The sequence below is a fragment of the Erythranthe guttata genome, chromosome 8 (genome assembly GCF_056151865.1).
Source record: "Erythranthe guttata isolate IM_541 chromosome 8, IM_541, whole genome shotgun sequence".
NCBI classification, from domain to species: domain Eukaryota; kingdom Viridiplantae; phylum Streptophyta; class Magnoliopsida; order Lamiales; family Phrymaceae; genus Erythranthe; species Erythranthe guttata.
The window spans coordinates 23,586,008-23,598,076 of NC_142540.1; the positions used below are offsets into that span (position 1 = coordinate 23,586,008).

Consider the following 12,069-nt stretch of genomic DNA (forward strand, 5'->3'; position numbering starts at 1 on the left):
TTTGATTGAATAAAAAAATATAAAATATATAAAAAAAAAATACAAAACAAGTAAAAAAAATTATGTTACAAGATATGTTTAATTATTTTATATATTCTTTTTGTATATTTTTAATAATTATAAAATGAAGAAATACGTTATAGTTTTAAAATTAAAATAACTACGTTTTTTAAGTATTATAAGCCCCCCTACGGTGTTACTTTTGACGAAAAAATATAATAAAACATTGACAATTACCATAATATTAAAAAAACTATTAAAAATATTTGTAGCATAAAATAAGAAATACGAGAGTATTTCAAAAATACGTAACCTCGATTTTATTGAATAAAAAAATATATAAAAAAATTAAAAAAGAAATAAAAACTTTTAATGTTATCTTTAATTATTTTATATACATTTTATCTTTTTAATAATTATAAAATGAAGAAATACATTATAGTTTTAAAATTAAAATAACTACATTTTTTAAATACATTACAATTTACCCCCTAAATAATTAATATGCTTACAATTACCCCTCAAGGGCAAGAATGTCATTTTCGGAGGAATATTCCATGGAATCAAAAAGATTCCGTCAGAAGTAACACCGTAGGGGGAATTTGTAAGATGACAACATACCTCAGGGGGATTTTCGTAATTACGCAAACAAGGGGGGGATTTTCGTTATTCAGCCTTACCTCAGGGGGGTTTTGGTAATTTGCCCTATAATATAATATTATATTACTATTGTTAATAATGCAAAAATATTTAAAAGACTTTATACATTTCTTCCTTTACTCCTCTCCTACAAGCTCGAATTGTGGATTTACAGTGTATAAAATTTGAAATTTCAAAATTCACCAGCTAATTTTCCGTATTTGTGGCATAAAACTGCTAAAACCAAAAAAATTAACATTATTAACAATTAACATAAGTGATTATGTTAAGAATATTAATGAACACAGGGGTGGAAATAACAACACATTTTTGCTTCAAACTTCCGACGAACAACGTCAATGCATAAAAGAATTGTAAAATGGGGTGTTGTCTAAAAAGGGGCGGTAATGTAATTATCCAAGAATATTAGGGCTGATTTTATAATTAACGGAGAATGGGAGGAAAGAATGGGTGCAGCAAAGCAATATTTTACAAAGTGTCAGATGTATTATATAATAATAAAAAGGCCTTGAAAGTGGTGAAAATGTATTTATCCAAAAATGTGAGGGCTGATTTTATAATTACAGTAAAATGGGAGGGAAAAATGGGTGGTGCAAGCAGTATTTTAAATATTGTCTGGTGTATAATATAATAATAAAAAGGGCTTGTGAAGGGTGGAAATGTAATTATCCGAAAATGTTAGGGCTGATTTTATAATTAAAGGAAAATGGGAGGAAAATAATGGGTGCAGCAAGCAATGTTTTAAGAATGATTGGGGGTAATATAATAATAAAAAGGGCTTGGATGGTGCGGAAATGTAATTATCCAAAAATGTTAGGGCTGATTTTATAATTAAAGGAAATGAGAGGAAAAGAATGGGTGCAGCAAGCAATATTTTAAAAATTACTGGGGGTAATATAATAATAAAAAGGGCTTATAAGTACGGGTGAGTTCGGGACGGAATTTCGGGAATTCGGGATTTTCGGGATCGGGATTTCGGGATTCGGGATAAAAATTTAAAATCTCAATCCCGTCCCATACTATTAAATCCTGGTATATCTGTATCCCTAAATATTTCGAAAATTCGAGATTGAGATAGGAAAAGCCCATATTTTGACTAAAAACTTAGAAATATTGTATTTTTTTTTTCCATTAGTATTAATTTTTACACTAAACCAACTTAATATATTATATACATACTATTGTTCTTGCACTATTTATTTTTACCACAAAACTTGGAACAAATAAAATTTAAAAATAAGTTGAAACGATATATTATATTGTATTTCTCATCTCCTGGACAATATATATATATATATATATATATATATATAATAATAAAAAAGCCTTGCAAGGGGTGATAATGTAATTAACCAAATTATCTCACCCAATCCTCCCAACCATTCCTGAGTTTGCCTCAGATTCAATCCCACATATCCGTATCCAACCAACCAAACCCGAGATACCATCCATATTTTACTAATTCATACAGTGTAATTTCCCTATGAAGCCCCAATTTATCCCATCCCACCCCATCCCATCAACGAAAAGTGGCCTAATTCCATGATCCATACCCGGGCCCAAGTGCAATCCAACACCCGCTTGGGCTGAACCAAAGCCGAGATCCGAGTGGATTAGAGGAACTATCCACCCGGATCAGCCCAACTAAAATGGGCCTTAGAAGTTAGAACCGTTAAATTTGTAAAATGTGAAATTGTAAATTACACACCCACACTTGAGGTATGCTTAAATAACTTTAAGATCCATGTGGTATTGATAATTACACTCACCCCTCTGAAACATAGTTAGAAGCTCTAATGAGATAATGCATTGGATGCGTTATTCCGATAGAGTTCTAACGGACTGTTACTTTAGCTAGTGGTGGAGACAAATAGAGTTAGGGGGTGACAGGATTCCCCCAACATTTCTTAAATCACCCATAACTCTTGGTTGTCTCTAGCACTTCGTGGAACTAATAGTCCGTTAGAACTCTATTGTAATAACGTATCCAATGAATTATCCCATTAGAGTTTATAACTACATTTCAGGAGGTTAGTGTAATTATCGATGCCACACAGGAACCTTAAAGTTATTTTAGCATAACTCAGGGGTGTTGATGTAATTTAACCAATGTGAAAAGATGCAGAAAATTCCAATTTAGTGGTTAAAGTAAGTTTTGAATATATTTCTTTATTTTAATAGAAATCATAAAATTTAGGGACTGAGTTGAAACATTTGAAAACTGAAGTGATGAAATCAGAACAAATATAAAATTGTCGGCGTCACCAGCCCTAAATTCCATTTCCTCCGCCGCGACGAACACCGCCAGAAGCCGTTCGATCTGCGTTCCGTCCGATAATCGCCGCCAGCATATATTGCCGTTCCGGCTGATAAATCGCTTCTTTTAGATTTTAGAACACGCCAGCCGCTATTGACTGAACTTTGTCGGCGGTGGCCTCCGTTCCGGCCGCTATAACGGCATTCCGGTGAACTATGAGAGGAACTCACCGTTTATTTTCTTATGTTAAAACCCCTCTTCATCAACCCCCCTTTTTATCCAGGTAATTATTTATTTATTTATTTTGAATTTTTTTTGCACTCTTATATGAATGTTAGGTACATCTTCTTGTTATTGTTATTTGTTACATATAAATTTATTTTGAATATATGTTTTTTTCAAGAAAGGCACCTGCTTGATGCCGAGGGTTCGATTTCTTCGTTTGGTGGAAGCCATAGAAATATATACTCGCGGGTATTTGGGTTCGAATGTCGGGGTTTACTGTCGAATAATCGATCGTGTTCGATCAATTTCATGCGGCAATATTCTACTCATAATGCTGCTAAAAATATATACTCGCGAACATTTGGGTTCGTGTGTCGGGGTTTAATCTCGAATAATGGATCGTGTTCGGTCAATTTTGGGCGGCGATACTCGACTCATAATAATGCTGCTGCTGCTAGTATGGAAAAGAAATCGAACAAGATGCTTTTATACTTGACCGGATTGGTATTTGCTATGGTGGGGTGTAGTTATGCTGCGGTTCCTCTGTATCGGAGATTTTGTCAAGCTACTGGTTATGGGGGCACTGTTCAGCGTCGAGAGGTGAAATGTTTTTTTTTTCACTTATTTTTTCGTCTGTTATTATATATTCTTTGTTTATAAATTTCGTGATGGAATGCGTGTTGATCTTTTTGCCAGAGTGTTGAAGAAAAGATTGCTCGTCATTCGAAGGATGGAACTGTCGCGTCTAGGTTTGTGAATATCTTATCTCGATAATTTGCTAGTCGATTTCTTTGAATAGGATATAGACATTGAGAACTTGGATTGAAATGCGTGCACTTAATGAATTTTTAGTCGTTCTTGCTACAAAGTGACTTAAGCAAAATCTTGAAGATGCATACACACATGCATATATATATGTCTGTGTGTGTATGCGTGTGTGTGTGTGGAATAAGATAATTTTTTGTTCCTTTGACTTTTTTTGTTTTTCCTATCTGCATCGTGGATTTTCTACAGAGTTTTCATTTCGTTTCTTATGATTAAGACCATCGTTTTCTGGGACAGTTGCTACATCATATGTTAAGTCTTCCCTTATTTTCACAATCGTATTTGTTTCTTGAATTTTAATTTGAAAATTGAATAAGGCGAGGACATATTATTTACTACTTGGAATCTTCTGTATAGCACGTTCCACGATCAATGTAGATAGTTATGGTTCAAGCTCGACAAAATTTTTGTTTTGTATGACACACATTATTGCATGTGTTTACAGGGAGATTGTTGTGCAGTTCAATGCTGACGTGGCAGATGGGATGCCGTGGAAGTTTGTTCCCACGCAGAGAGAGGTGATCAAGTAGAATTATGCATGTTTTGCCTTGTGCTCAAATAGAATTATACTCATTTGTCGTAATCGAGTGCGCTAATAACTTATAGGTAAGGGTAAAGCCAGGGGAGAGTGCGCTTGCTTTTTACACTGCTGAAAATAAAAGTGCAGCTCCGATAACTGGCGTATCGACTTATAATGTTACTCCGATGAAGGTATGGATATTGCTATTTTCTATAATAAACTCCCTGGCAATTCTTTTCTTTTTCTCCAAAATATACGAGTCTCGATGTTTTTTTAGATCCCGATCTTTTTGAGGCATGGTGTCAGATATTCTGCTAGTGATTTCCTAAACAAGACAGTTATCTGAATTTGTTTGTTGTATTTCAACAACTTTGCTCCCTAATGGAATACGAAAATATGTATTAAGTGTACAAGAATTTGTTATTACGTTTACGTAACCTCGTCAAATGCTTTAATATCTTTGTCTAGTACCTGATTGGTAGTGGTTGATTTGGAATTTTATCTCGTTTTATCCATTTTCAGGCAGCAGTTTACTTCAATAAAATACAATGTTTCTGCTTTGAAGAGCAAAGACTTCTCCCAGGCGAACAGATTGACATGCCGGTATGTAAATTTCCTATTCTCAGTGCGTCGTCAAATGTTTTGCTTGAGGATTTTTTTTATTTTTAACGATGAAAAAATATATGTGTGTAGGTGTTCTTTTACATCGACCCCGAGTTTGAAACAGATCCGAAAATGGAGGGTATCAACAACTTGATTCTTTCATACACATTCTTCAAGGTTTCCGAAGAGAAGTAGTGCTTCCTGCTCGGTTCACTTTTTGATTCTTGGAAGAAAAAGCATTTTCAACTACATTTTATTCCAATAGCCCAATATATATCATATGGAAATAGACGATGTTCTTGCTCTCTTTCTAGGACTTCGTCTCTCCAACCAAACACCCCAAATTTTGAGTTCGTTCCATCATTTGGTGAAATAATGTCGGTAAAAACATTAATTCTCTATATTTACGTGTATTTAGTGGAATGGACAGATATTGTTAATAAACTTTCAAGAAAATATATTTTTTGAATTTGTGTTTATTATGTTGTTGCATTTTCGAAAGTTTGAATGGGGGAAGAGGAATTAAATTTGTATGTCCATTTTGGTTGAATACACAGGGAGAGGCAAATAAATAACTAAACACTAAATTTGTAGACAGGGTTTTTGAAAGTTTGTCTGAAGGAATTTTGTAATGGGTAATTCAGATTTTGTGATATAGAAAACACTTGTTAAAAATTAAATTAAATTTAAATAACAAAAGAAAAACAGTCTTAATTTTAAAAGTTTCAGGGTAGATAACGGCCACTCCATGAGGCGAGCCAAATTACGAAGAAAAAAAATCCCTTCACAACCACCCCTAAACTATGAATCTTCTTACACGTCCAACCCGTTGCAGAGTCAAATTTAGTGATATCTTCTAGATTATGTTGAATATTCTCTAATATTTACCCGTTTTATCTCATACATTTTAAAACATTAAATTGTGGTGCATCAGAAACTTGCATTTATACACAGAACGAGTACGAACTAGAGAACATTCCACGTAATTTAAAAGGTTATATTGAATTTAACACGATAAAGGTGGACGTATAAGAAGATTCATAGTTAAGAGGGTGACTGTAATTACTCAAACGTGAGGGGTTTTTTGGTAATTTGACGTTACCTCAGGGTGGCCGTAATTTACCAAAAGCGGCATTTTCTACTCAAATACGCCACTGGAAATACGCAACACCCGCCGGAATGCACTGATCAAATTTGTTAACCTCTTTCATATCTTTTCATACAAAATCTTTTAGAAAAAAAAGAAAAATTGAAACTATAGCAAATAACGAAAACCATACACTATTATTTGATATAAGTTTAGACAGTAAACTACTTCTTTTGCTCAGAAATGCTTCCACAGTGGAGATTTTCCTACAGAATACTGCCATTTTCAATACCTTTGTCATGCCACTTTACCTATCGTACGATACACCGCCATTCTCACAAATCAACAATATTCTTCTTCTGTAAACATAAGCTTAAAACTAGTAAGTCTCAAGACTTAATAATAGGTTAAAATTTGAAAAAGGTAATCGAGGAAAACATATATTATATACCTGTCAAATCCCATTTCTCATTCGCACTTTATCGAGCGGTATATGTGGCGAACAAAGAATAAAGAGGCACGGAAACCTACAGCTCCGAGCATTAGGAAGAAAGCATAGCACACAGAAGCCATGTACCCAAAGAAGAATGAGGTCTGCATAAAGCCCGACATATCCGACCGTGCATAGTAGTAATACAGACAGTAGCCGTAAATGAACAAGCCCGTTGATCCACCACAAAGGAAAGACCTGATTTGATAGGGACAAAAATTCAAAGAGTTCAAATGTTAAGCAGCCACAAAAAGTAGAACATAATCTACTTATTTATTCATTGTTAGCCAATAAATTTTACATGGAGGAACTTCAAACACTGAAAAGTAAGACCAAATTATTCAGTTACATATCTAAAACACTCTGTTACGGTTTGTTGGTCGGGGACCTCAATGAAGTTTAAGAAGTGCTCTTAACATGTCAACACCTAAAATGATTTCAAATGTCCGGAAATAGTTTGTCCAAATAACAGAGAGATTTTGACCAGGAGAGAAGAAATAAACAACTATGTCATCAAGTGACATAACACATCAGAATTGTTATAAAAAGGCAAAACAAGTAGCTAAGGTTTTCCTTCCCATGCGAGAAATGGAGAGAACTAAAACCACTTCCCATTAGCAACAATACACGCATACCCCTCTGCGTCCCCCATGGAGGGGGGAAAAGGAAGATGACAAGTAAATAAAAAAACTGAACACAAGAGACAGCTCACAAGGGGGATAAAGCATCATCAAGAATGAATACACCACATATTTGGCATCTCTAATGTTTAAGCAAATTCAACATGAAAACATACCTCCACCACCATTCATGATCTTCAGCAGCAAGTTGGAAGTATGTCAACGCCACAGTAATAAATGCAGTGACAATCAGGAGGATAATGAAGACAATGAATAAAATACTGTAAATGGTGTAAATCCTGTGACCCCAGACACTGGCAAATATGTAGTAAAGTTCAATATAGATGGCACTGAATGGCAAGAAGCCGGCCATAGCCATCTGAGGCACAGTTGAACGGTACCAAGGGAGCGGCGGAATCTCTCTAGGATATTTTGTGGTACGAACAGGAGCTTGAAACTCTGCCTTACTGTTCTTTCCTGCAATCCCTCCCAACACTAATAAAGGTGACGTCACAAGAGCCCATATCAGAAAAATCACCACAATGGTACCAAATGGGAGAGCGGCAGTTGCATGATAAGCAATGGCAACAGTGTTTAGGAAGCAGAATGTGAGAAAAAGTGGCCCACAGAACAGGCCTCCAGTTAGTAATAAATTCCGGACCTGTAAAGAGAGAACGTAATCTAAGATCAGTAACAGGTCAGGCAGGCAAATATGTACACACGTAAACTAAAAGATATATAATAGATTGCTGCTGGTTAACTTGTCTCGTTTATGTTGGCAATATTCATACTAATCCAGCACTGGCCTGGCAGAAACTCAAGAGTTCAACTCATTTTTAAAATCAAAGTTTCATAACAAAGATTGGGAAGACAACTGAAGATAATAACAAAGAAAAACTAAGTCTTCTCAAAGCTTAAAAAGCTTCACAGTAAATGAAATCTCTGCAACTTGTCTCCTCAGCTTCATTGACCAAATAGTATCCAGAAAACATCACATTTAAAAAGAAGAAATCCATCTTAAAACAGGAAATCCAGAGAACTTTTACAGAACATAAACATATGTGGCAATTCAAGATGAAACTAAAGAAATGGTGTTTGGCGCAAATTTACTAACCCAATTTGTCCCCTCTAACTGGCAATAGAAAGCGGCCGCTGTATAGCCTGCAATGCCAGACGTAAGAGCATATATGACCACCAGTGCAGTAAAAAGAGCTCCACGGTTGTAAGGATAAAATACACCAACAAGAGCAAGTAAGAATATAAAAGTCGCCCTGGAAAAAGGAAAATTTCAATAAAGTCAATTTATCTCCAATAAAGAAAATATTCCACAATCCAGTAACCATGAGTACATTTTGCCGAGAAAATGCAACCTCTAAAGACCTACTTACAGGGTAAATAGCTGAGTGCCACTTCCAAGAGCAGCAGCAAACAAAGACTTGTACTTCGGGAACCTGAAAACATCACCATGAATGTATTTCCACCCAGTTTCTTCTTGGTCATCTGCTGCCTCCTCGTCATGGGCATATCTTTGGTGAAACAAGAAAATTATTGTTAAATACTTTGCAGTATCATCGTTTTCCTAAATGTTGAGGAATGAAAAGACTATCTTACTTGACAAAATCATTTTTTAGCACACGCATCAAAATCGTAGCAAGAAACCCAGTGAGGAGGAGAACAGTCACGCATGAATTGATAATTGAAAACCAATGGATCTCTAAGTGGCGAGGTAGTGAAGAAGAATGAGAGTACTTCTCCATCCTCTTCTCAAAAGCAATATTAGTCTCTTTCCATTTGGCAGAGTACACGAACTCCACATCAACTTCCTTATCTTCAGTAAGGTCTACAAGAGCACTGGGGTCTGTGCGTGCATTGATCTCAATCACACGATCCTTGTTATAAAATATTTCGAAATGGAGATGCTTAAATAGGTAATATTTGTACTCGCTGGGATCAGCTTTGCCTTCCTTGTCAACCTTTCCGAGGAAACCCCATATGGGCAAGTCATCATAGTACATTTGAAAATAGTAGTCTTTTGCTACCGCACTTCGAAACACAGCAACTTCTTCCTTTGACAGCTGCTTTTTACAAATGACTTCTGACTCTCTGTCAGCCAGAAAGTCAAGCTTGTATGGAGCACTGACCAAACGATCTCCATTTAGCACTTCACCAAGAGCTTCACTTTTATCTTTAACATCACCTGTTAGCACGAAATGTTAGCAAAAATAAGGAATTTGACATGAAAGAAAAAAAGCAAAGGAGAATAAGATTTACCTGGAGAACAAAATGGGAGATCAAAGTAACGGTATGTTTCGCTGCAGATTAGAACAAATAACAGGATATGAGCATAACAAAAGGAAATTAATAGGTGATAATGCTAACATTTTGAAACAAATATATGCAATACATAATCATACTTAAAATAAAATTGCATGCATATTGCAAAAATAAAGCAGTTGATCACCTCAGAGAAACCTTACTCGAGAATACATCATGAAAAGCTACCTTACTGCTTTTAAGGCCAACATCCGTGTGTGTTTGCCAATGTTTTTTGTTTAAAACCAGGTTCCAGCCAAATTTTTAACTAAAATTGAGGACTTAAATTTTTTTAAGGTGGAGTTGTGGCATTCATCAAAAAACTAAATGGGATAATTATACAAGGAATAATCACTTCATTACTCACAATGCTTTTGATTCTTCCATATTTGCTTCTTTTTTTTTTTTTTTGGTTTTCTAACGCTAGAAGGGAAATGAATTGAACACAGTCATTGAAATCCTCTTCCATAAAAAAAAAGTGATTGGCTTAATACCAGTTAACAACCATGAATTTTCCACTTCAACCTTACTTATTTCAAGAAAACCCCCTTCAACAGTATCAAGATGAAGCTGTATTATCTGCCATAGATAAATGGCATGTCCTAAACTACACTCAACCCTAGAAGTTTACAAATTGCATTTAGTACCGTACACGGGTTAGATTTGTACCATAGCCACCAATTTTTTAGCATGTAAAAATCAAAGCCAAAAACCCACTCCCTTCAATTCTGGTCTTGTTTAACAGTGTCCATCAACAAGGAGAAATGATCTCAATCATCCCCAAATTTCACAAACCAACTAATCACCAATCGATCAAAAATTAAAGCAATAACAACCAAATCAACAACACACAAAAATCCCCCAATATGCAATTAAGCCCTAGCAATCAAATCCCCAACCAAAATTTCACCAATGCAGTATCTAGAGTCATATACAATAAGAACATTCGAAGGAAAAATCACGAAAAGGAGAGGAATATTTACCTAGGGTTGTGAAAAGGGCCGACCTTGTTTGCATACAGCGGCACCGGATCGCCGACTTTGTACTTGTGATCTGATCCGTCGGATCTCGCCGCCGGAAAAGCAGTGCAAAGGAGCAGCAAAACGACGGCGCGCCACTCTCCTCCTCTCGCCATTTTTGGTTCACAAAACACCGTAAAGAGTCGCAGAGTGAAATGGGTTTATAATTCAGTGGACCTGAAATATTACAGTTTTAGAAAGAGGAGAGGAATTTTAGAGAGAGAAAGTAGCACAGATCTCGATCTCATTTAATAAGATGGATCAATTTTGAAGGTAACTAAGGCCACGCGCGGTTAGGAGAGAGTGGGATACAAATAGTTGTAATTAGGCACGTCCATTATGATTTTAAGAATTAAGACTAATCACCTACAGCCTAGTTAGGTGTTTGCCACTTTAACCACTAATACCATAAATCAAGTGATGGGGGCCCAGGGGGCGAGGGATTTCGCCTTTTGGTGCAAGTATTTACGATCCACCGGAAAGTGTTTTAAAAATGGGGAAAATGATTATCTAAATATATAGCAATAACAATTATAATAAGAAAAATATATTATATATTATAATTGTATTTATTAGTGATATTTTTTTTTTAGGGAAAACCTTGATATATTAATCAATTGCCAAATTGGCTAAATACGAAGGTAAATTGGCTCCTTCAGTATAGGTGGAAAAATGCAACGAAGCTAAATTATGCGCTAATCGATTATATAAGCGCTTGATAAAATGAACATATTCAAAAAAAAAACACAAAAAAAATATTTTAATAAAAATAAAAGGGACAAAAGAACTCTTTCAAAAACTACTTTATTATCAAGTTATTTGAAAATTATATTTTCTTTCAAATATTTCTAACAAATATTTTTACCAATTATAATAAAAGATCTATCAATCGAATGAATTAATGAGAACACTTTTTTTTTTTTTTTGAACTAGTTTTTTTTTTGCAATTTGTACGCTCGAAATTATGTTGGAGATAGAAGAAAATAACAATTTAGTATATTTTCCGCACCCTATAAATAAAAATCCAATAAAAATGAAATTATCCTCGTTAAGTTTTAAATATTCAATTCAGAGTACATTGTGAATAATTTATTGTGTACGATAGTGCAAAGTATTATTGTTTTATTTTAAAGATGCAAAGTATTATTATTTTATTTTAAAGGTGCAAAGTGCCATAATACTATATTTTACAGGTGAAAAGTGTCAAAATACGATATTTTAAGGATGCAAAATTGAATTAAACCAGTAATTAAGCAAGCTCTGAAATTTTAATTTCACATGATCGTCTAAAATTATTCATGATTATTTTTATTTTTATTTTCTTTTTGTAAAGATATAGTTCAATTGCAACAAAGTCAATCATCAAGTGACCAATTGATCGACATTTATTTATTATATTATTAAGGGTAGAATTATGTTCTTATGTTTGAATTATTATGAAGAGCATAAT

General features: G+C 34.6%; 2 protein-coding genes across 3 annotated transcripts; one reads left to right on the top strand and one right to left on the bottom strand.

Moving 5' to 3' along the window:
- The first annotated feature begins 2,362 nt into the window (after positions 1–2,362).
- LOC105965316 (cytochrome c oxidase assembly protein CtaG / Cox11 family) lies at positions 2,363–5,569 on the top strand. Of its 2 annotated transcripts, none has more exons than XM_012989857.2 (7): positions 2,363–3,200; positions 3,325–3,742; positions 3,839–3,891; positions 4,413–4,485; positions 4,574–4,678; positions 5,010–5,090; positions 5,181–5,569. In XM_012989857.2, exons 1-7 carry the CDS (start codon positions 3,133–3,135, stop codon positions 5,283–5,285), a joined length of 903 nt encoding a protein of 300 aa, XP_012845311.2. In that variant the 5' UTR covers positions 2,363–3,132; the 3' UTR covers positions 5,286–5,569. The 2 variants fall into 2 exon arrangements, with proteins under 2 accessions (XP_012845311.2, XP_088678581.1); XM_088822455.1 differs by having other exon boundaries at positions 2,871–3,200; positions 3,321–3,742.
- Positions 5,570–6,270: 701 nt separating this feature from the next.
- LOC105965108 (transmembrane 9 superfamily member 3) lies at positions 6,271–11,032 on the bottom strand. Its single transcript, XM_012989624.2, has 8 exons — positions 10,584–11,032; positions 9,559–9,599; positions 8,899–9,484; positions 8,676–8,813; positions 8,402–8,558; positions 7,464–7,948; positions 6,629–6,865; positions 6,271–6,536 (listed from the first exon to the last, which is right to left on the bottom strand). Exons 1-7 carry the CDS (start codon positions 10,733–10,735, stop codon positions 6,646–6,648), a joined length of 1,779 nt encoding a protein of 592 aa, XP_012845078.1. The 5' UTR covers positions 10,736–11,032; the 3' UTR covers positions 6,271–6,536; positions 6,629–6,645.
- Between the last annotated feature and the right edge of the window lie 1,037 nt (positions 11,033–12,069).